At 42.7% G+C, this 22,636-nt stretch overlaps 1 protein-coding gene across 1 annotated transcript in view; it reads left to right on the top strand.

The window, feature by feature from the left end:
• arsb (arylsulfatase B) overlaps positions 1 to 11,644 on the top strand; it is a 95,094-nt gene extending 83,450 nt beyond the window's left edge. The window contains exons 7-8 of the mRNA XM_080189341.1: positions 3,614 to 3,742; positions 5,770 to 11,644. Of these exons, the coding sequence (XP_080045467.1) occupies positions 3,614 to 3,742; positions 5,770 to 6,035 (395 nt within the window). The 3' untranslated portion in view covers positions 6,036 to 11,644. The remainder of the gene's footprint in view (positions 1 to 3,613; positions 3,743 to 5,769) is intronic.
• Positions 11,645 to 22,636: the final 10,992 nt, after the last annotated feature.

The raw sequence follows: 22,636 nt of genomic DNA, 5'->3' as shown, positions 1-22,636 counted from the left end.
ACCTTTGTCCTATGTTTCTTGCTTTGTGGTTGCATTCTGAGGAAGGGAAGGGAAGGAAAAGAAAAGAAATCCACCAGTTGCTGTGGAGTGCTGCATCAGGGGGATTAGCAGGGTGGGGTTACGGGGAAGGGCCTGGGTGGGATTGTGGCCAGTGCAGGCTCAATGGGCTAAATGGCCTCCTTCTGCACTGTAGAGATTCTATGATTATTTGGTCTGACAAGGCTGCTGCGAAATGCCTTGGGTTGGTTGACGTTTCCTACACTTATACGCGGTAGCACAGTGGTTAGCACTGCTGCCTCACAGCCCCAGGGATCCGGATTCAATTCCTGCCTCAGTCTGTGTGGCATTTGCACTTTCTCCCTGTATCTGTGTTAGTTTCCTCCCACACTCCAAAGATATGCAGGTTAGGTGGATTGGCCATGCTAAGTTGTGCCTTAGTGTCCCAAGATGTGTAAGCCTGAAAGAACCACCGCACCTGCCCCCCCCTCAAAAGATGTAGGGCAGGGGGAGTCAGTGGGGTAAGTACATAACGTTATGAGGCTAGGACCTGGGTAAGATGCTTTTTGGGATAGTCGATGTAGATTCAATGGGCTGAATGGTCTCTTTCTGCACTGTAGGGATTCTATGTATAAGGAGCTGTATTGATGCAAGCGAGTAGGTTACCCATTGCCAACCCATTCAAGCTGATAGCCCATCATTAATATTGAGATGAAGCCTGTCTGAAACTAGCAATATGATAAAGGCTGTCCCATTGGACCCATTCCTCTCTTCCCACCCCCATCACCCATCCGGATAGTATCCAGAGTTAAAATCAGTCCACTTTTGTTATTGTCAAACAGCTATTTGACTATAGGAGCTTCACAGTTAAACTCCGTCTGGTATTTATGTGACACCCACATGTGCACTGTGCTGTCTAATGATCCGAGCTATAGTCAGAAATGGGAACCGCTGGTGGACAGTGACTCCTTCATCATCTCGAGGTGCTGAGACCATTCCAGCTGTTAGACATCTCTTTGAGCAAGATCAGTTAACATATGACAACACTGGGATCAAACTTGGTCCGGAGCACTTGAAGCAAAGTGTTTAATTTCAAACAGATTTGTAGAATGAATTTTACAGGTGTGGAGTGTTAAATAATTTGTGGCTGCAAATTTTTTAAAAAAGGGCATGTAGCATTTTCCAGAAAAAAAAAATCATCTGTCCCTCTAATATACACCAGAAAGAAACATTCTGCGTGTTATTGTCATTAATCTTTGTTACATTAAAAAGGCAAATTCCCACTTAGCAAAATACTGTATGATTGAAATCATTGTGTTCCTATCTTGCAAGCTGCCAAAACACTTAATGTAAGATGATTCTTCCAACAGTCACACACTGGATAATGTGTTCCATAATGTAACTTCCCTTTTCCCAAGGTATTGAGCTCACTGCTTTCAACAGCTAATATCTTAAACAGATCAGTTTGAAAACGCCTTGGGGAGCATTGCTGGTGAAGGAAAAAGCTAGGCTGTCTGAAATGTGTAGAAACAATAAAACGTAGACTTGGTCAGCATTTTTCAGGGGTGTCTGTGTGTGTCTGTGTGTGTGTGTGTGTGTGTGTGTCTGTGTCTGTGTCTCTGCATATGTGTGTGTGTGTGTGTGTCTGTGTCTCTGCATATGTGTGTGCGTGTGTGTGTCTGTGTCTCTGCATATGTGTGTGCGTGTGTGTGTCTCTGCATGTTGTGTATATTTGTGTGTGTGTGTGTGTTTATCTCTGCATGTTGTGTATATGTGTGCATGTGTGTGTGTTTGTCTCTGCATGTTGTGTATATTTGTGTGTGTGTGTGCGTTTCACACAATCTTACTCTGACGTCCTTCATGTCCTCATTGACCCATTGCAACATTGCTGGTTATTTTCCCCATTACAATAACATTCCGTTCTACATCTTTTCTGCTTTTCACATATTCTACCTCATGTCTCCTGCCTAATCTTCCCGAGTATCCTTTTCATGGCTCCACCGCTTCCTCTTCTAAAGCAAGGGATTATTATTTTTGGCCTTAGAACATTCATTTCATTCAATGGTAAATCACTTCATCCACTTTTTTTTCTTGAGGTTACTAATGTTTCCCTGTGCTCAATATTAAATCTAACGTCACAACAATCCCAAGCACATTGCTTCACATCTCCTGTTAACTAGTCATAGAATCATAGAATCCCTACAGTGCAGAAGGAGGCCATTTGGCCCATTGAGTCTGCATCGATAACGATTCCACCCAGGCCCTATCCCTGTAACCCCATATATTTACCCTTGCTAATCCCCCTGACACTAATGGACAGTTTAGCATTGCCCAATCCACCTAACCCTCACATCTTTGTCACTGATTATTCACTGATGATGCAAAGATAGGGTAAGAGAGTGAGATGTGAAGAGGACATAGAGTCTGCAAAGAGATTTAGATAGGCTAAGATAGGCAACAAGTTGGCGGATGGAATATAATGTGAATTTATACACATTTATTCACATTATATAATGTTAATTTATGCAGGAGGAATAGGAAAGCTGTGTATTTAAATGGAGAAAGACTACGGAACTCTTACTGTATAGAGGGATCTGGGTGTCATGAATTTCAAAAAGTTAGTCTGCGGGTACAGTAAATGATTGGGAAGGCAAATGGAATGTTGGCATTTATTGCAAGGGGCGGGAATGTAAAAGTAGGGAAGGTTTGTTAAAGTTGCACAGGCTGTTGGTGAGACCACTTCTGGAGTGCTGTGTATAATGAGGTCTCCCAGGTCAACTACCTCTCAAATGTATGCACTATGCCACCACCTCTGGGACAGGACATACCCAGTGATGTGATAGTGATGTCTGGAACGTTGGTCAAAGTATGTGCGGGTTAGGTTGATTGGCCATGTCAAATTGACCCTAGTATCTGAGGAATCCGCAGAGTATATATGTAGGGTTACAGGAATGAGGCCTAGGTGGAACTGTGGTCAGTGCAGACTTGATGGGCTGAATGGCATGCTTCTGCACTATATAGATTTCTATGATTGTTTGTAAGCTATGATTCCAGAATAGGACTCTGTCAGGTTGGTGTTTGACTGGTCAGTGAGACAGCTCTCCCTTTGCCTGTCAGGATATCAGCGACTGCTTTATGACCAATGAAGTATTGTTGAAGCAAAGTCACTGCTGTAAGAACTTGCAGATTGTAGCTCAGAAGATGGGAAGCAGGGGTGATACTATGGATGATTTGGTTAAGGTACAGCAGGTGCCTTTACGTGAACTCTGCAAACTCACATACCATACGATACTTAAAGAAAAAAAGGAAAATAGTAATTTCATTGAAGAAAAATAACTCCCAAGACACGTTCTAAGTGGGATGCAAGCCAAGAGAGTGGAAAAATAAATTGAATCACTCATGATTCAGCTCATATAACTCATTCTTGTCTGTAACATTTATGCATTGTATTGTGTGCCAGTTCAGTTCCTTCCATTAGCCATCCCATCTGTGTACATTTCATTGCCATGGACAGTGTTTCTTTGGTTAGTATTTAAAGTGAAATGTTAGTAAGAGAAGTTCCTATGAGGTTTTCATTCTCAGTTTGATCTGTTCTCATCTTGTGTTCGTCCTATAGGTCCTGTTGTGCCCAGTGAAAATGCTACAACTTGTGTATATCACAATAAGTGGCAGAATTCCATCTTTAATGTGTCAGTCCATGCCGCAATCCGATATAGGAGATGGAAACTATTAACTGGATATCCTGGTAAGGATAGACAACGTCATCTGCACTCTCGCTATAATTTACTAGCCTTGCTGCTGGAACTGTGTTTTTCATGTCTTTCAGGGATGTGGAGGTTGCTGGCAGTACCAGCAACTATTGCCCATTCTCAGTTGCCAGAAGATGGTGAGATACCTCTGCAGCCCAGATGATGAACGTACTCCCCTCCTGCTGTTAGATAGGGAATTTCAGGACTTTGATCCAGGGATAGTGAAGGGACAGTGACATAGTATGAAATGAAGGTGATGTGAGAAGTTGCAGGTAATGGTGTTCCCATTTCCTGCTCTTATCTTTTTCTAGGCAGTTGAAGTTGGGAGGTGTTGTTGCAGGAGGCATAGGAGAGTAGAATAAACCTAAACCTCTGAAATTTCCTCTCTGTGCCTTTCAGTCTCTCCCTAAGCACTCGTTAAAACTCATTTCTTTCTCAAATCTCTTGGCCATCTAACCCAATATCTCCCTATGTCGCTTGATATTATAACTTTTTTTATAATTCTTCTGTGAACTTTCTTGGGAGCTTTTAGTACATTAAAGGTACTGTATAAATATTAGTTACCGTTAGTTTTTGGGACCAGATCAGAAACTCCAAGGTATACTATGAAGTTAGCCTAGACCCAACTTTATTTGATTTTGGCATTAGTGCGAGCGTAGGCAATATTCAATTGACCCACTAGGAAGCTTTATATTAAAAGAAACTTTATTTAAGAAAATAGTTAGAATATAACAAAAAGAATTAGCGTAACTTACCTATTAAAATATTTAAACATGACAATGTATAATCCTTAATAGCTATCCATCTCTATAGTTCTAATTAAGCGATATCCCTATAGGCATACATCCTTTTTCAGAACCAATTAGCACCAAAAACAGATATGCTGACATACTGGTTGGATTTTCAGATTTTTAGCCTTTCAGCTACTCTGGACAGATTCTGCCTTCTGACTCCCATACAGCTGTTTCCAGAGTACAATATATCCTCAAACAGCAAAACATCCTAGACCTGGTTTCCAGCAAATGCCAGCCTTCAAACTTCAGAAAAAGAAAGAGCTACTTCTCTATACAGCTCCCAAGCAGCAAGTGAACTGGATTTCTCTCTGAGTCTAGCCCCACACTGACATCTGACTTTTCCTGTTAAAACCTAATCAAATCCCACTCTGAAAAACGCCAGGGGAAAACACGATAACAACAACCCTGCATTAGTCCAGATTAAAACAAACATTTTAGCAATTAAGTTCAATTACGCTGCTGCAGTAACAAGAGGGGCTGCTGGATACAAACAGCACCAATAATAAAACAAATCCTGTACAAGAAACATGACCCAAATACATTTCTTAAAAGTACAGTATCATCACCTTACTGGTAATGAAAACGCTTGGCAGTTGAAGAAGCAAACAGCCATCCTATTTGGTTTACAAAAGCACCTGACACAAATTTAATTAGCATTTTTTTTGAGGCTTTGAGTAAGTTGGCCGGCAGTAAACTTCCAAGTGAAATAATCTCTGATCGTTCCAGTTATTACAGTTCAGGTGATTGGGATGTGTCAACTACATTGCCAAATTGATGTACCTTCACTGAACCTCACTGGCTGTAAAATGTTGGAGGGTATCCTGCAAATATCAGGCCTGTCTGTATCAGTGCATGTCCCCCACACATTACTGCTGATGCAGATTTTCCCATTGGCAAATGTAAGTTCACTTTGTGTCTTTTTAATATTGTGACATTTACTCAGGCGGATTAACTATTGCATTATGATTATTATGTTTATTGAGCAGGGAGAACAATCTGCTGATGATTACAATGGTGTTCCTGTGTGGACTATGTGTTGTGACAAGTTAACTTTGCACTCCTCAGCATATGGGTAATGTTTTTATTTCCCTCAGCAGCTGTTCTTGTTTGTATAAGGCATGCCACCATTTGTCTTCACAGGATCCCAGCCTGTTGATATGTGATATGATGCTGTGATACGAGTGAAGGTTTAGACCGTACTAACGGAAAATTTGTTCTGTTTACTGTAGGCTGCAGTTGCTGGTTCCCACCGCCATCACTGTCCAAACAAGTGCAGCCACAGTCACCTGATTCGCCAAAGAAAAACGTCTGGCTTTTTAACATCATGAATGATCCAGAGGAGAGATGTGATCTTTCAGACCATCGTCCCGACATCGTTGAGAAGTTGCTCACAAGACTTCAACACTATCAGGCGAATGCGGTGCCACTTCATTTTCCGAATGAAGACCCAAAGTGTGACCCTGTCAAGACTGGGGTTTGGGGGCCATGGGCCTAGGAGTCAAAATTATTTAAATCTAATAATGTCCATGTTAGTACTGATATCTGCCATTTAAAGCAGGTAATTGTGTTTGTGCTGAGGCACTAGGATTTGACTGCCAAAACATGCAAGTGCCTTTTAATATTTCTGATGAACACTGTGCGTCCAAAGCCTGAAGTGTCAGGTCAGTGCTGTCAATTTTTCTTCAGCAATAAAAATGTCATTCATTCGTTTGGCAAGATAAGTCAGTGCATCATTGCCATAATGTGGAATAATCTTGAACATATGCTGTTTCAATTCATAATTCATAGCATACTCTGTGCTGCGGCTTGCTGTTGGGATGTGCTTCGCTTGCTAGTGCCCGATACGACTGGAGCAAACTTTTGGCTTCAGGTTTTTAGCAATCATGTTACTCAGCCCTAGCTGACTGAAATTCCAATGGAGTGGGATCGTGGGGAGGAGGGGTGGGGGACTGTGTGCGGGCTAGCAGAGCAGTTGGTCGTGAGACCTTGTTCTGTTTGTGTATCATGAAGTGCAGCCAGATCACACATTTCGAGTACAAAATATAACAGCTGCCTCTGCAATTCTGGAGTCTCTCCCTCCTGTAGCGTTTCAGACAGCTGTGAAATGTAATCTTATACTGGGCTCACAAATGTGAAAATATTGGGCGGAATTTTCCCTGAAATCGGCAAAGGACGAGAAAAGCAGCGCTGAGCCACGAACAGCAATGATGGCTTTCTCTGCCATGTGGTCCCATACACACAGTAAGAAGGTGGCAGGTCCCACGATGTAACACAGGTAATTTGGTTTTTAGTCCCTCAAAGATTGGGTGCATTTTTTTAAAAGGTCTGGAACCACCATCATCACCCATTTCCCCACCCACCCAGTGCCAGGCAGCAGTGCCCAGGCATGGTGCTCACCTGAACTCCCCCGGGAGGTCTGCTCGCCAGGCACCCACCTTCAGAGGCCAGTCATGAATCATGCCGTTCTGCACTCATGCTGCCATGAATGGATTTCCTGACCAGGGGCAGGGGGAATGATTTGAGCATACAGGCCTGATAATTAGATGCTAATTAATTCAAATGTTGCAGATGTTGAACATCAGGAAACGCATCCCATCACTGATGGGGACGGGGGGGGGAAGGGACAATGGTGTCACGCAATTACTTCAGCGCGGAACGCAATTTAGGAATTCTTGCGAGATTTTCTGCTCCCATCATCAATCCCACCCAATGGAAAATGGAGTGGAAAATCCAAGCCATTGTGTTCATTTTGCCTTTAAAGCTCTGTTAAGGCACTGGTAAAACAGCCAGGTTCCTCCATGCATCTCTCAGGGAGGCAGTGGCCTAGTGATATTATTGCTAGACCATTAATCCAGAAACTGGGCTAATGTTCTGGGGACCCAGGTTCGAATCCCACCATGACAGATTGTGGAATTTGAAAATATTTTTTTTAAATCTGGAATTAAGAATCTACTGATGACCATTGTCGGAAAAACCCATCTGGTTCACTAATGACCTTTAGGGAAGGAAATCATTATTTTATAGACCTCTATAAGATCACCACCAAGCCTCCTATGCTCCAGGGGGGGAAAAAAATCCAAGTCTATCCTTTTAACTCAAATCCCTAAAGGTCATTAGTGAACCAGATGGGTTTTTCCGACAATGGTCATCATTTGGCCTGGTCCTTGCCTGGTCTGGCCTACATGTGACTCCAGAGCCACGGCAATGTGGTTGACTTCCAACTGCCCTCCAAGCACAACAAGGGATGGGCAATAAACGCTGGCCAGCCAGCAACGCCCATGTCTCCACAAATTAGTAAAATTTAAAAAATCTTGCCAGCCTCACCGGCACCAAGACACAGCCGTTTTGTTTTCATTCAGTCACAGGATGTGGGAGTCGCTGGCAAGGCAAGGCCACCTTTAATTGCCTTTAAGTAGGTGTTAATGAGCCACTTTGAATACAATTGTGTGGCTTGTTAAGCCAGTTCAGTGAACAGTTAGCAGCAGGTTTGCAGTCGCACATCAGCTGGATTGGGCAAGGACGGCAAATAGCCCTCCCTAAAGGACCAAACGGGTTCTCCATCAAATGGTGGTCACCATGACTGATTACGGTTTTTATATTTAATGAACTGAATTTAACTTCCCCAGCTACCCTGGAGATTTCAAACTCATGTCTCCAGTTCATTAGTGCAGGCCTTTGGATTACTAGTCCAGTAACATAAACACCATACCCGCAATGGTAAACTAACTGCACATCATAGCTTCAGGAGTGAGGGGGTGCCAGGAGATGACAGAGCTGCAACAGCTGCAAAGGTTTTGCTGTATTTCTAGTCCACCCCTTTCAGAACAAGAAATGGACCTGAAGTTGCAGATTGTCGATGCCAGTTAGAAAACAACAATAACTTTTATTTTTGTAGCACCTTTAAAGTAATAAAATGTCCCAAGGCGCACTGTAGAAACAGATAAAACACCAAACTGCAAAGATGCTATTGGGTCATATGACAAAAAGCTTGGTCAAAGAGATGGGTTTCATGCAGTCTTAAAGGACGAAAGGGACTTGGAGAGATGGAGAGGAGTCGCCATTGTATGCCAGAGCTTAGGGCCTAGGAAACCGAGGCATGGCCATCAGTGACCAAATTCTATGGCTTCAGGCTTTCCAGTATTGAGCAATTTGAGGAAGTTTCTGCACCTTTAGTACTTCATACCAGATAAACAATCTGATAATTTAACAATAATGGGGAGGGAGGGCAGGAGTTGTCATCTGAAAGCACAGTGTCAGTTTCCACAGACATTCTGATGTCGCTAAAGGACATCACTATAGGTGTGAAAAGACAAACCATTTGGAGTAGGTGGCAAAATTTTCAAAGGCCTCATTTACTTCATCAGGAAATATAAGGCAACTCAAAAATCAGTAAGCAAACCTAATCTCCGTGAAATGAAGGCAGAATGTCTGAACTTTTAAGCCAGAAAATATTTGGCTGCAACCTGAGAATGGCAAGCTAAAGGCTTTATTGTGCAGACTAAATGTGAGTGAAAAGTTCAGAACAGAAAATAATTTTAGCAACTCAGGAAAAATTCATTGAAGCCTCATTTGAAGGTTCAGGAAAATTCTGATCCTGTGGTAATGGCAGTATTTGAGAAAACTAAACTCGAGCACCAAAAACTTGGGGGATAATCTTTTTTGTTCTGTTTTTGAACAAGATGTACTCAAACAAAAGTGACTTTAAAAAAAAGACAATTCCAAGAGATGACTGATTATTGATGCATGAAGGAAATGTTGGCTAAGTGAAAGTGTGAGACAAAAAGAATTTGATGTTGTTGCCTGCCTTATAGGAGGGAAGCAAAGCTGACCTAAAGATGGAAAGGTAACTTTTAAGGGGTGTCTGGGCAAATACATAAATAGGATGACAATAGAGGGATATGATCCCCAGAAGGGTAGGGGGTTCCCATTCAGTCGGGCAACATGGTCGTGCAGGCTTGGAGGGCCAAAGGGCCTGTTCCTGTGCTGTAATTTTCTTTGTCCTTTTGAAAGGAACCTTCAAATGTCTAACTTTTCTGAAGCCCGATTCTGGTTTGGTTTCTAAAGGTTGGCTCAGGTTTTCCTTTGGCAGTGTTTATCAAGTGGCTTGGCGTTGTTTGAGATACATCAGTTCCCAGAACTGCTGACAGCATTAAATGTTACCCGTGTTGATGCCAGAAATCCTGAGCGAGGACAAAATTACACATCTAGGGCATTGAGTACTTCTTCAATAGCAAATGCACTTTAACCACTGATGTGAGGTATCTTATGTACCTTCAGTGTCATAGAGTCATAGTGGTTCACTGCATGGAAACTGGCCTTTCGGTCCAACTTGTCCATGCTGCCCAGTTTTTACGACTAAGCTAGTCCCAATTGCCCGCATTTGGCCCATATCCCTCTATGCCCATCTTAGCCATGTAACTGTCTAAATGCTAAATTGTATCTGCTTCTACTACTGTCTCTGGCAGCTTGTTCCAGACACTCACCACCCTCTGTGTGGAAAAAAATTGCCCCTCTGGACCCTTTTGTATCTCTCCCCTCTCACCTTAAACCTATTCCCTCTAGTTTTGGACTCCAATACCTTGGGGAAAGATGTTGACTATCTACCTCATCTATACCCCTCATTATTTTATAGACCTCTATAAGATCACCACTGAGCCTCCTACGCTCCAGGGGAAAAAAAAATCCAAGTCTATCCTTATAACTCAAACCATCAAGTCCCAGTAGCATCCTAGTAAATCTTTTCTGCACTTTTTCTAGTTTAATAATATTCTTTCTATAATAGAATATTCAAAACTGTTCCAAAAGTGTTGGAGTGAAACAGGTACAAGTGCTTGCGCTCAGCAACTGATTTATCTCTTTCTATTAATATTATTTCAATTAGGCAGGATTTTCTTTTCTGGCAGAATCACAATGTGAAATGGCATCTTTTATAGTCACCCTGTGTCCATGTTTCCAGCCCCTTCACTGTTTTTCTGCTGTCAGGCTAATTAGCAATTTTATTTTGCAGCGTTTTTTTGCAGCCTTTATCTGTGCCCAGGAATTGGGGAAATGGCTGTGACAAATCTCAGGTACACGCGCAACATAAGATAGCTTATAACTAACTATCTGGAGATCTTTTTTTGAGAAACCCATATGTTGGTCAAAGCGATCAATTGCACTCGCAAGTTGAATCTTTAGATATTGACTTACTGTCAACAGTTTATGGAAATGTACAAATAATCAGTGCGTACACTCTTCCTGGAGGCAGTCTATTCAGAAACTGCCTCTGGGATTCCCATCCCACTTAGGACAGTGGCCAGATGTTTGTGCCAGGATGTCTATGGATAGAGGCCGCTGTCCAGTCAGGGTTATGCTGGGTCAGCTGCAGGAGTCACTGCAACAGAAGGCGTGTGTTCAGGTTGAATGTAATTAAACCAAGCTGGCATCCACGGTGGTGGTAATTGTAATCCAGTTGTCTCCTGATTCCAGAATGGCTGCCCCATTTTCCAAACTTTAGAATGTTCATGTTGTTTGTAATAAACTATTTGCAGTACTTCTTTGATGTATTTTTGTTTATGACAAGGAAGGGATGAAGAGCTTGCCAAGTGAAACTGCACTGCATATAAAACCTTATGATGATTTGGAAGCACGCTGTGTCAGATCCGTCACCTCTGCACAGTCATTCTCTCAGGTTAAGCACCTTAATGTTACTATATGATAATGGAGAGCCAATTGAATCCTGCACCAAAACCTCTTAAGCTCATAAAATGAATAGTAAGCCCTTGTTAATGTGAATTACAAAGAGATATAAGAATGACAGTATTATATGGTTCAATGAAATGATGTGATGACCCCCTTGTACTTATCATTTATAGTTTAGATACAATAGAAGAAGCTTTTTCAATTTTCAAAACTAGAAAATTTCACTGAAACAGAACTGCTTTCTTCCCCATGTAGGTGTTACCAGTTTAGCTTTGTTCTAATGCAGATTGAAGAATCTACATGTACTTTTTGTATTAGGTTTAACTTCTGTTAGTGGATGATTAGTTTTGGAACTAATACAATATATTTGACTTTAATCCCTGTGTACCAATCATAATTAAACGTGCAAGAATATTTTATCTAGCCCGCCTTGTAAATGCTGATGATTGTAATCCATTTGGGTTATACGCATTTTGTATAGTTTTCTTTTCAGTATTGCCCACTGCAAATCCTCTGTATCAGATTGATATTGCTCTGTTTAAAATACAATAACTTTGCAATTGGTCTTAAAAGTAAACTAGCTCCTCCAAACACAACAGCCACAGTAGAATATAGCACCCAGCAAGAGACCTTCCAAGAAGCAGACAGACTTTTGTAAACTGATCTAATCAACAACGCTTACAGACACTGTAAGATAACCGTCTGATTCAATTAGGAATAAATATGCAACATCTGAGACCGTAGAGTCATAGTGTTATACAGCACGGAAACATGCCCTTCAGCCCAATGATCCATGCCGACCAGGTTTCCTAAACAGAACTAGTCCCATTTGCCTATGTTTGGCCCCTATCGCTTGAAACCTTCCCCATCGATGTACCTGTCCAAATGTCTTTTAAATATGGTAATTGTACCTGCTTCTGCCACTGCTAATCATGCTTCCTATCCTGGAAGAATAGACATCAGGCTGTGGCTGTGATTTGGGAAGGTCTGCTTTTCAGTGAGACTATACACAGAGAAAGAAAGTAGAAGAATTATAGAGAGAGAGAGAGAGAGCGAGCGCCCTAGCTGTCTGAGATTCAGTACTCCACTGTGTAGTAGCTGCACCTACTATCTGGTTAAATGTAATTTCTGCTGTAAATTTTGATAACTTCATAAATTCATGGGTGGCACAATGGTTTAGCATTGTTGCCTCACAGCACCAGGGACCCAAGTATAGAGTTTGCACATTCTCTCCATGTCTGTGTGGGTTTCCTCTAGGTGTTCTGTTTTCCTCCCACAGTCCAAATGAGGTGCAATTTTAGATGCATTGGCCATCCTATATTGTCCCTTACTGTCCCGGGATACCTAAATTACAGGGATTAGCAGAATAAATCTGTGGGATTATGGGGATAGGGCTTGGGTGGGATTGCTGTCGTTGCAGACTCGATGGGTCAAATAGCCTCTTTTGACACTAGGGTTTCTATGATTTGAACTGTCATCCTATTGGATAGAAAAGGGAAGTTGGCAAAGTCCTCCAATATGTTGCCAACTTCCTGGTCAGTTTCCATGTCTCCCACAGCTACTGTCTGAATCCCTGTGATTTCACTCTTCACAACATCACAGCAATTCTAACCAAAGTCACCTGTGACATTATTTATGACCAGAACCATTATATATCGTTTCTTCTTGTCCTCGACACCTCTGTAGCTTTTCACTGCTTACATTCAGTCACTTAAGTTGCACTCTGAAACTCCCCTGCTAAACATCTCTGCCAATCCATCGAACTGTGAAAAGTTCCAGCATGGTGCATTGGTTTGTATGACAACTTGAAAAAGTTGTCAAAGATAATTCATTGGTTGGCTACAATAAAAAAAAGAATGACACTAAACAGATCAACAATTTCATATCTACCCTGTTGCAATTTTATCTTAGATTACTACAGGTATACTAGATCAATACCTGGAATAGATGGGTTGTCTTATGAGGAAAAGTTTGACAGGCTGAGCTTGTATCCGCTGGAGTTTAGAAGAGTAAGAAGTGGCTTGATTGAAACATGTAAGATCCTGAGGGATATTGACAGGGTAGCTGTGGAGAGGATGTTTCCTTTTGTTGGAGAATCTAGAACAAAGCGTCAATGTTTAAGACAGAGATGAGGAGAATTTTTTTCTGAGAGTCGTGAGTGTTTGGAACCATCTTCCTCAAAAGGCAGTGGAAGCAAAGTCTTTGGATATTTTTAACACAGAGCTGGAGAGATTCTTGATAAACAAGGAGGTGAAAAGTTATGGGGGGTTGAGTGGGAATGTCGTGTTGAGGTCACAGTCAGATCAGCCATGATTTTATTGAATGGTGAAGCAGGCTCGAGGGGCTGAATGGCCTACTTCTGCTCCTGATTCAGTTTGTAAGAAATAGTGAAGTACCCTGTAGATTGTTTATCTTACAACAGTGACTAGACTTCAAATGTTTTTCATTGGCTGTAGAAGGCTTTGAGGCATTCGGTCAGCTTGAAAGAAATGTAAGTCTTTTTTTAACCAAACTCGACAAAACAATGTCACAATTAAAATCTCACCTAAAATATTCCCACATGAAAATTTGCTTGGATGTGTTTTGTCAATACCTCTCCTGAAATGCTATGTTCATTGGTTAATCTCATGTTGAGTTTTGAAGTACAGTGGATGATAAGATATGAGTTAATTGAATAATATTCCATTTTAGATGATGCTATAAACTTCAAAGGGGGATGACTGGATGACAAATATCTGAGCCCTGAGATTTGGTAAGAACTATTTGTCTTTATGGAGTGGTCCAACGCAAGATATGTTCCAAAGCATTTCATAGAGAGACAGATAGATTCACAGAATGGTTACATCGCAGGAAGTTGCCATTCAGTCCATTGTGTCTGTGCTGGCTCTCCGATGGAGCAACACACCTAGGACCTAAGTTTACCTTCACCCTATTACCATGCACATTCCTCTTTTTCAGATTTTAATACATTCCTTCTTGAATGCCTCGATTGATCCTACCTCCACCACACTCTCGGACAGCATATAGCAGACATCAGCCACTTGCTGCATGAAAATGTTTCTCCTCATTTCTCCATTGCTTCTTTTGCCAATTAACTTAAATCTGTGTGCTCTCAATTTCAATCCTTCTACCAATGAGGACAGTTTCTCCCTATCTATCCTGTCTAGACCCTTCATGAGTTTGAATATCTTTATCAAATCTCCTCTCAACCATCTACTAGAAACAATACCCTTGGAAGACAGGAGAAAGGGGATAGAGTAGATAAAAGGGGCAGATGAAATAGGTGGAATTTTAAGACTGAAAGTTTGGCTGAAATGATTTTTTTAAGGTGAAGGATTTGGGATGCTAATTGTGGGTGAAAAGTCAGGAGCAGGAGGGGAACGCCCCAGTTGGCCACCGCTAGAGAACGGAAGAATGTGAAAGCTAGAAAAGGATGCAGATTTGCCATTTGTAGATGATGGTAGACTTTTAAACTTATTTTAAATTCATATGATATTGGGATTTGGGATGTAATGTTACAGGTGGCAGAGTATTGAACTCAAGTTTAGGGAGGGTGAAGGAATGAGGCTGGAGGACATTGAAGAACCTGAATGTAGAGGTGACAAAAACATGATGAAAGGTTTCAAGAGTGGTTTCGCTGAGACAAGGGCAAACACAAGCAGAGATGGAAATAAATAGGCCGGAACTCTACCACCTCGCCTGCTACAGAATCGACATGGGTAAGGATCCGATAATGGAAATCTCTGTTGATCCCAGCAGGGGATTTTCAATCTTGCCCAAGTAAAATCCCACCCATAGGCTTAATGGATAAATTTTGAAGCTCTACTCTGTGCTGAACAAAATGGAAGAGTGAATGGTTAGAGAAGAGCTGGGATCGATGGCAAGTGAAAGAGATATGGGAGTGCTCATTTTCATTGCCAAAACCACGTTGGCATGCTTAACTTGTATTTTGGTGTTACTATGAACATTTTTTCCAACGAACCACCAAGTGGCCTACTCTTGCTCTTAAAGCTCAGTATATATTTGTAAGTTGCTTTCTCTGGCCTCTGGTTCTGGCTCAGCCAGACTATCGTAAATCATAGAAGAGATCATAAAATCCTACAGTGCAGAAGGAAGCCATTTGGCCCATTGAGTCTGCACTGACCGCAATCCCATCCAGGGCCTATCTCTATGACCCCATGCATTTATTCTAGTGAGTCTCCCTGACACTAAGATGCAATTTAGCATGGCCAATCCACCTAATCCGCACATCTTTCACTCTGTGGGAGAAAACTGGAGCATCCAGAGGAAACCCATGCAGGCATGGGGAGAATGTACAAACTCTGCACAGACAGTGACCCAAGCTGGGAATCGGACCTGGGTCCCTGGCATTGTGAAGCAGCAGTGCTAACCACTGTGCCACTGTGCTGCCCTATTCATAGCTTAGTGATCAGGATTTTACAGCCCCTCCTACTTGGCAGGAGATTGTGGTCACACCAAAGTAATTTATCAGTTTAAATGGATCACAGCATTCACTGAGGAGAGACCAATGCTGGTGTGTCTTCTGTCCAAAGTCCTGTTTGATACTGAGCTTAGTTTCAGACCATGTATCCTGCCCACGTTGAGGATCCTTCCACCTCTGTTAGTCCATATGGATTCACTTCCACAGACTTTATGAATGAACACAAAAGGTATTTATTAATAAGAATTGTTCAGCAGCCTCATGATTGTCACTAGCTCCCAAAATGCCTCTTGCCTAAGAGGACTCCACTCACTGGGGTGATTCACTACTCTGAGTTCTAATTGGTTCCACAGGGCAGGTGACCCTTAATCTGTTGCTTTGCCCTTCAAGGGACGATCACCACACAGTCTCTACTCTCTTGTCAACAAAATGAGAACATTAGAAATAGGAGCAGCAGTAGGTCATTCAGCCCTTCGAGCTTGCTATGCCATTCAATAAGATCATGACTAATCTGATTGTGGCCATGAATACGACTTTCCTGCCTGTTCCCCATAACCCTTGACTCTCTTGTGGATCAAGAATCCAATTCAACCTTGAATATATTCAATGACTCTTGACCGGGGATGAGAATTTTAAACACTGCCAACTTGCCGAGCAAAGAAACTCCCCCCATCTCCATCTTAAATAGAAGACCCTTTGCTTTGAAACTATAACACCAAACTTTGAGAATCCCCCTCGGAGGGGGGTAGAAGAGAAACACCCCCTCAGCATCCATCCTATCAAGCCCCCTCAGAATCTTATATCATAGCATCATAGAACACTACAGTGCAGAAAGAAGCCATTTGGCCCATCGAGTCTGCAACGACCACAATCCCACCCAGGCCCTACCCCCATATCCCTACATATTTACCCACTAATCCCTCTAACCTATGCATCTCAGGACATGAAGGGACAATTTTAGCATGGCCAATCAACCTTACCCGCACATCTTTGGACATCTCTATATGTTTCAATAAGGTCACCTCTCATTTTCTTATCTCAAAATCACATGCTCTTTCATATGATCCAGCACAAAAGATCATCTTTATTAGCTATAATAGAGTATGTTTTAAATATCATAGGATCCTGGAATAATACAGGTAATAACTATTGCAGGAATTGCAAATTATCCAGCAAATATGTATTAATGCAAACACCCAAATGGAATTGAAAACACACATAAAATAATGACTTTCAGCAGGTAGCAGCGGTTATTTCTAAGTAGGATGTTTGGGCATGTTCCTTATCTCACCCATAGATGTGTAGGTCAACTTCTTCGAATAGAAGTCAAACATATGACAGTAGTGTGGTTTCTCTTCCCCAGCTAGAGTGCAGTGTATGGGTGCAGTCGCCAGCCCTAATGGTAGAATGTTGCACATGGGGTGAAATCCTACCACCGTTTACACTGGCAGGATTTTCTTATCCCGTCACAGTGAATGGAGATTTGGCTGGCCGCCAAATTCTCTGACCTCACTGTCGCAGGAGTGTGGCATGAATGTCAGATAAGATCGCGCCCATGGTGTCCGCAGGGATCTGCCCTGGGGCCGTGGTTTTTATTGCATTTATAAATATCCTGGATGAAGACACAGAGAGGTAAGTTCACTGAAGATGCTAAATAATGAACACGGTTAGTAGTGTACATGGGAGCAAATGGAGATCGGTAGATTGAATGAGTGACATGGACAGATGAAGTGTGATGTGGGAAAGGGTACAGTCATTCACTTTGCACCCAAGGAAATTAAAATAGAATATTTTCAAAATAGTGAAAAGCTGGGAATTGTGGAAGGGCAGAGTGAGTTTAGGGGGTCCAAGAAAATAAATCACTGAAGTCTAGTGAGCAGGTACAAAAAAAACTGAAAAGCCTAATGGAATGTTGGCTTTTATCTCAAGAGGGTTGAATGTCCTGTTACAAGTGTTGTCAGACTGTTTACTGTTATAACTGTACAGAGCTCTGGTTAGACTACATCTGGTGTACCGCACCTCAGAAAGAATGTGTTGGTCTTGGAGTGGGTACAGTGTAGAAAATAAGAAAGAAAAGCAAATTCAGCAGAACAATATTGGAGTTGCAAGGATTCAATTGTGAGGGCAGGTTGCATAGTCTAAGTTTGTATTTCCAAGTTCCAAAGGCTAAGGCATGTTCTAACTGGGGTGTATGAGATCAGTCAAGGATAGGATAGGGTAGAAAGAGAGAACTATTTCTGCTGGTGAAAGAATCCAGAACAAGAGGCATTATCTCAAATTGGAGTTAGGCATGTCAGCTGTGTTCTCAGAAAATATAAAGGATGATGGAAATTTGGAACATTCTTGCTGATCCACGGTAAATTGAAAACCTTGAAGCCGAGAATGATAGAATTTTGTTAGGCAAAATTATAACAGATTAATGGATCAAGGCAAGTTTTTGGAGTTAAGTGTTGGCATAGTGGTTAGCATTGCTGTTTCACAACACTGGGGACCTGTATTCAATTTCAGTCTCAGGTGATTGTGTGGAGTTCGTACATTCTCCCCGTGTCTGTGTGGGTTTCCCCCGGTGCTCTGGTTTCCCCCCACACTCCAAAAATGTGCAGATTAGGTAGATTCACCATACTAAAAGAATGAGGGGAGATCTCATTGAGACGTATAAGATGATGAATGGGATGGATAGGATAGAGGTGGAGAGACTCTTCCCGCTCAGAAAAGACAGTAGGACTAGGGGGCACAGCCTCAAGATAAAGGGGGGGCGGTTTAGAACGGAGTTGAGGAGGAACTTCTTCACTCAAAGGGTGGTGAATCTCTGGAACTCTCTGCCCGTTGAAGTGGTGGAGGCTGCCTCGCTAAATATTTTTAAGACGCGGGTTGATGGGTTTTTGATAAGAGAGGGGATTAAGGGTTATGGGGAGAGGGCGGGAATGTGGAACTGAGCAGCGACAGATCAGCCATGATCTTATTGAATGGCGGGGCAGGCTCGAAGGGCTAGATGGCCTACTCCTGCTCCTATTTCTTATGTTCTTAAACTGCCTCTTAGTGTCCCAAGATTTGCAGGTTAGGGGGATTAGCAGGGTAAATGTGTGGGATTAGGGGGATAGGAGGTGGGCCTGAATAAGGTATTCTATTGGAGAGTAGGTGCAGATTCGAAGGGCCAAATGGACTACTTCTGAACTGTAGGGATTCTGCAAGTCAAATCATCCATGACCTATTGAATATGCCTGAAGGGTTAAATAATCTTCTTCTGTTCATATGATCTGATCTTCCAGCAAGCAGCAAATCTTTCAGTTCCTCTAATCTGCTAAAGTAAAACATTCTTCTGACACTGAGAATTTGCACAATGAATTCTTCAATTGGAGAGACATTGATTGCTGTTGCACCCACATTGACCTAAAGCAGCATATCACAAACCAGTGGCCAAATTTCTCTAAATAAATCCAGTCTTAAACACATTTTGCTCTATAGAAGGACTTTCCACACACTCTGAATTTAAGATCAATGCTAAAATTGTGATTTTTCTCTCAGGTATAAAGATACTGTTTAATTTCAAATGGTTCAGTAACCTGCTTTCGACACCATCCGGCATCATGTAGTAATTCATTGAGTTGTTCAACTGTTTAAGTTAAGCCAAATCCATCCCAAATGTATGAATTTAAACTAAATAAACAAAGGGGGTGTTAGTTCTGGAGGATTACAAAGCAAAAGATATGGCAGCATTGCAAGGCATCTGTTTAGATATTGATACTTAGAGTGTGACAGGAAGGGACAGAGTGTACGAACATTAAAAACAGCAGCAAATAACGTCAGAGGGGGTAAGAAATGGTAAAAAGACAAAGTTCTTGACTCTTAAGTGCACATAATATGGGTGGCATGATGGCACAGTGTTTAGCACTGTTGCCTCATAGTGCCAGGAACCCAGGTTCAATTCCCAGCTTAGGTCACTGTCTGAACTGTTTGCACGTTCTCCCCGCGTCTGCATGAGTTCCCTCCGGGTGTCCCAGTTTCCTCCCACAGTCTAAAAGATGCACTGGTTAGGTGCATTGACCCAAACAGTCACCGGAGTGTGACGGCTAAGAGAATTTCACAGTAACTCAATTGCAGTCTTAATGTAAGCCTTACTTGTGGCTAATAGATAAACTTTAGATAATATGTGGCACAAAATAAATGAATCAATGGCATCAATTGAGGTTAATGAGTACGATATGGTGGAAATAGAGGGATATGATTCCCGGAAGGGTAGGGGTTTTTAGTTAAGGTGGACAGCATGGTCGGCGCAGGCTTGTTCCTGTGCCGTAATTTTCTTTGTTCTTTGATCTTACAGCCACTTCAGAGATGTGGTTATAAGGAAGTCTATGAAGCTTGTTGGTGTGGGGCCTATTGGGGAGGCAATTGGTGGGATATGGAGGATCCTGCTGCCACTCTGCACTGTGATCAGAAGAAGGGAAGATGATGAGTGGGGCTGGTGACTGGTGGGGGAGTGGGGGGTCAGGATGGTCGGGGGGTGGGTGGGGGGGTGGGTGGTCAGGGTTGGCTGGTCAGAGTTGGCTGGAGAGGAATCGGGACTGTTTGGAAGAGGCTAGGGGAGATCGTGGCTAGCGGGGGGAGCATCAGGGCATGTCCGGGAAGCAAACAACTGGGGGGGAGTGGGGTTCAGAAAGCCAGCAATGGGGGTTGCAGAGCTGGCCAGCAATCAAGCTTGTCAGTGATCTGGAGACCGGTGATGGGAGGCCATTGTGCATGCATCAGTCTTGTCACTGACAGATTGGGGCATGCCCTGTGGCCTGCTCAGCGCTATGCTGCCAGCCTCTCACACCGGAATAGGCCCCGGCTCCAGTTTTCCAGGGTGAATCCCACTAGAGCATCCTGTGATGCACAGAGTGTTGGAGATTCGTTCTGGAAATCACGCTGAAAAAACTGGTGGGATTTACTCCCATTTCCCCGCACATTGGAGACTTAGAACCTTTTTGGAAGAATCATTGCCAACATGATAGAACTTACCATTCATTTTGAGAGTGAGAAACTTGTGTCAGAATCAACTGTGCTCAACTTAAAGGAGGGTAATTACAAAACAATGAGGGCAAAGTTGGCAGGAGCGGACTGGGAAAAGAATTCAGCAGAAAAGACAGTTGATCAGCAATGGCAGACATTTAAGAAAACAATTCATCACTCACAAAGATTTATTCCAATCAGGAAGAATTTTTTAAATTCATATGAGTGATGTGGCCATTGCCGGCTGAGCCCGCATTTATTGCTCATCCTTATTTGTTCTGGCTTAGTATTGGGCCATCTGACAGTTAACCACATTAGTGTGGATCTAGCTAGTGGATTTTGCTACCAAATAAACCTGTTGGGCTTTAACCTGTTTTTTTGAGACTTCTTACTGTGTTTACCCCAGTCCAATGTCGGTATCTCCACATCTGTAGACCAGACCAGGTAAGGATGACAGATTTCCTTCCCTAAAGGATACCAGTGAACCAAGTGGATTTTTTGGGGAGATCTCATTGAGACGTATAAGATGATGAGTGGGATGGATAGGATAGAGGTGGAGAGACTCTTCCTGCTCAAAAAAGACAGTAGGACTAGGGGGCACAGCCTCAAGATAAAGGGGGGGCGGTTTAGAACGGAGTTGAGGAGGAACTTCTTCACTCAAAGGGTGGTGAATCTCTGGAATTCTCTGCCCGTTGAAGTGGTGGAGGCTACCTCGCTAAATATTTTTAAGACGCGGGTTGGTGGGTTTTTGATAAGAGAGGGGATTAAGGGTTATGGGGAGAGGGCGGGAAAGTGGAACAGAGCCACGACAGATCAGCCATGATCTTATTGAATGGCGGGGCAGGCTCGAAGGGCTAGTTGGCCTACTCCTGCTCCTATTTCTTATGTTCTTATGTTCTTATGACAGTCAACAATGGTCACCCAGTGGACTTTTTAATTCCTGATTTTTTTAATGGAATTCAAATTTCACCATTTGCAGTGGTGGGATTCAAACCCTGGTCCCCAGAGCATTACCCTGGGTCTCTGGACAATGATGTGGATATGCCGGCGTTGGACTGGGGTAAACACACAGTAAAAAGTCTGACAACACCAGGTTTTAGTCCAACCGATTTATTTGATAGTAAACGCACAAGCTTTCGAGGTTTCCCTCTTCGTCAGGTGAATGGAGAGTTCTGGCCTCGGACAGAGCATATAAAGCACGCTGTATATGCTCTGTCCGAGGCCAGAACTCTCCATTCACCTGACGAAGAGGGAAACCTCGAAAGCTTGTGCGTTTACTACCAAATAAATCGGTTGGACTAAAACCTGGTGTTGTCAGACTTTTCTCTGGACAATATCACTACACTATGGGAGTGCTTCCCGCTGGTATTGGCAGCATCTGTTAGGTGGGCTTGACCCACCTGAAAAATGCAAATGAGCTCATCTCAGGGACCCCACCAGCCAGCCCCACTGTTCAGAGATTGGGGTGCCATTTTTAAAGGGTGCCCTGATCTCCATGCTTGGAGACAGACACCCACCCCGCCAAAAAATGAAATGGTGCCCTAATGATCTACTTCTCCTCTACCTTATGGCCTTATCGGCCATGTGCTCAGTGTACCTTCATGAAAAATATGACGGGCACAAACTACACTTATGTCACAATGCAGAGAGTGGAGATAATTGCCGGAATTTTACCACCTCACTCACCCGAGGCTCGTAAGATCCCACCTGAGGCCAACAGACAACGCCATTTTGCAAGCCTCGCTCGACCTGATTCTGGGGCAAGGCAGTAAAATTCTGGCCAATGTCACAGAATAGTTTCATTTCAGGACTCCTGCTGGAAACGGTAAAGACAGCAAGTTAAAATGGCAGATATATGGGATATGTTTTTGATAATGAGGATGAAGGTGTACTGATTAATCCCAATGCTGTTTGCACTGGTTTTTAGATTTGCAGAGAAATGAATATTTTGGTGTGGGAATCCAAGCTAACTCGCCCTGTACTGA

Source organism: Carcharhinus amblyrhynchos, chromosome 5 (assembly GCF_965287045.1).
Source record: "Carcharhinus amblyrhynchos chromosome 5, sCarAmb.v2.hapA, whole genome shotgun sequence".
In the NCBI taxonomy this organism is placed as follows: Eukaryota; Metazoa; Chordata; class Chondrichthyes; order Carcharhiniformes; family Carcharhinidae; genus Carcharhinus; species Carcharhinus amblyrhynchos.
This window is presented reverse-complemented; position numbering and strand designations above follow the sequence as displayed.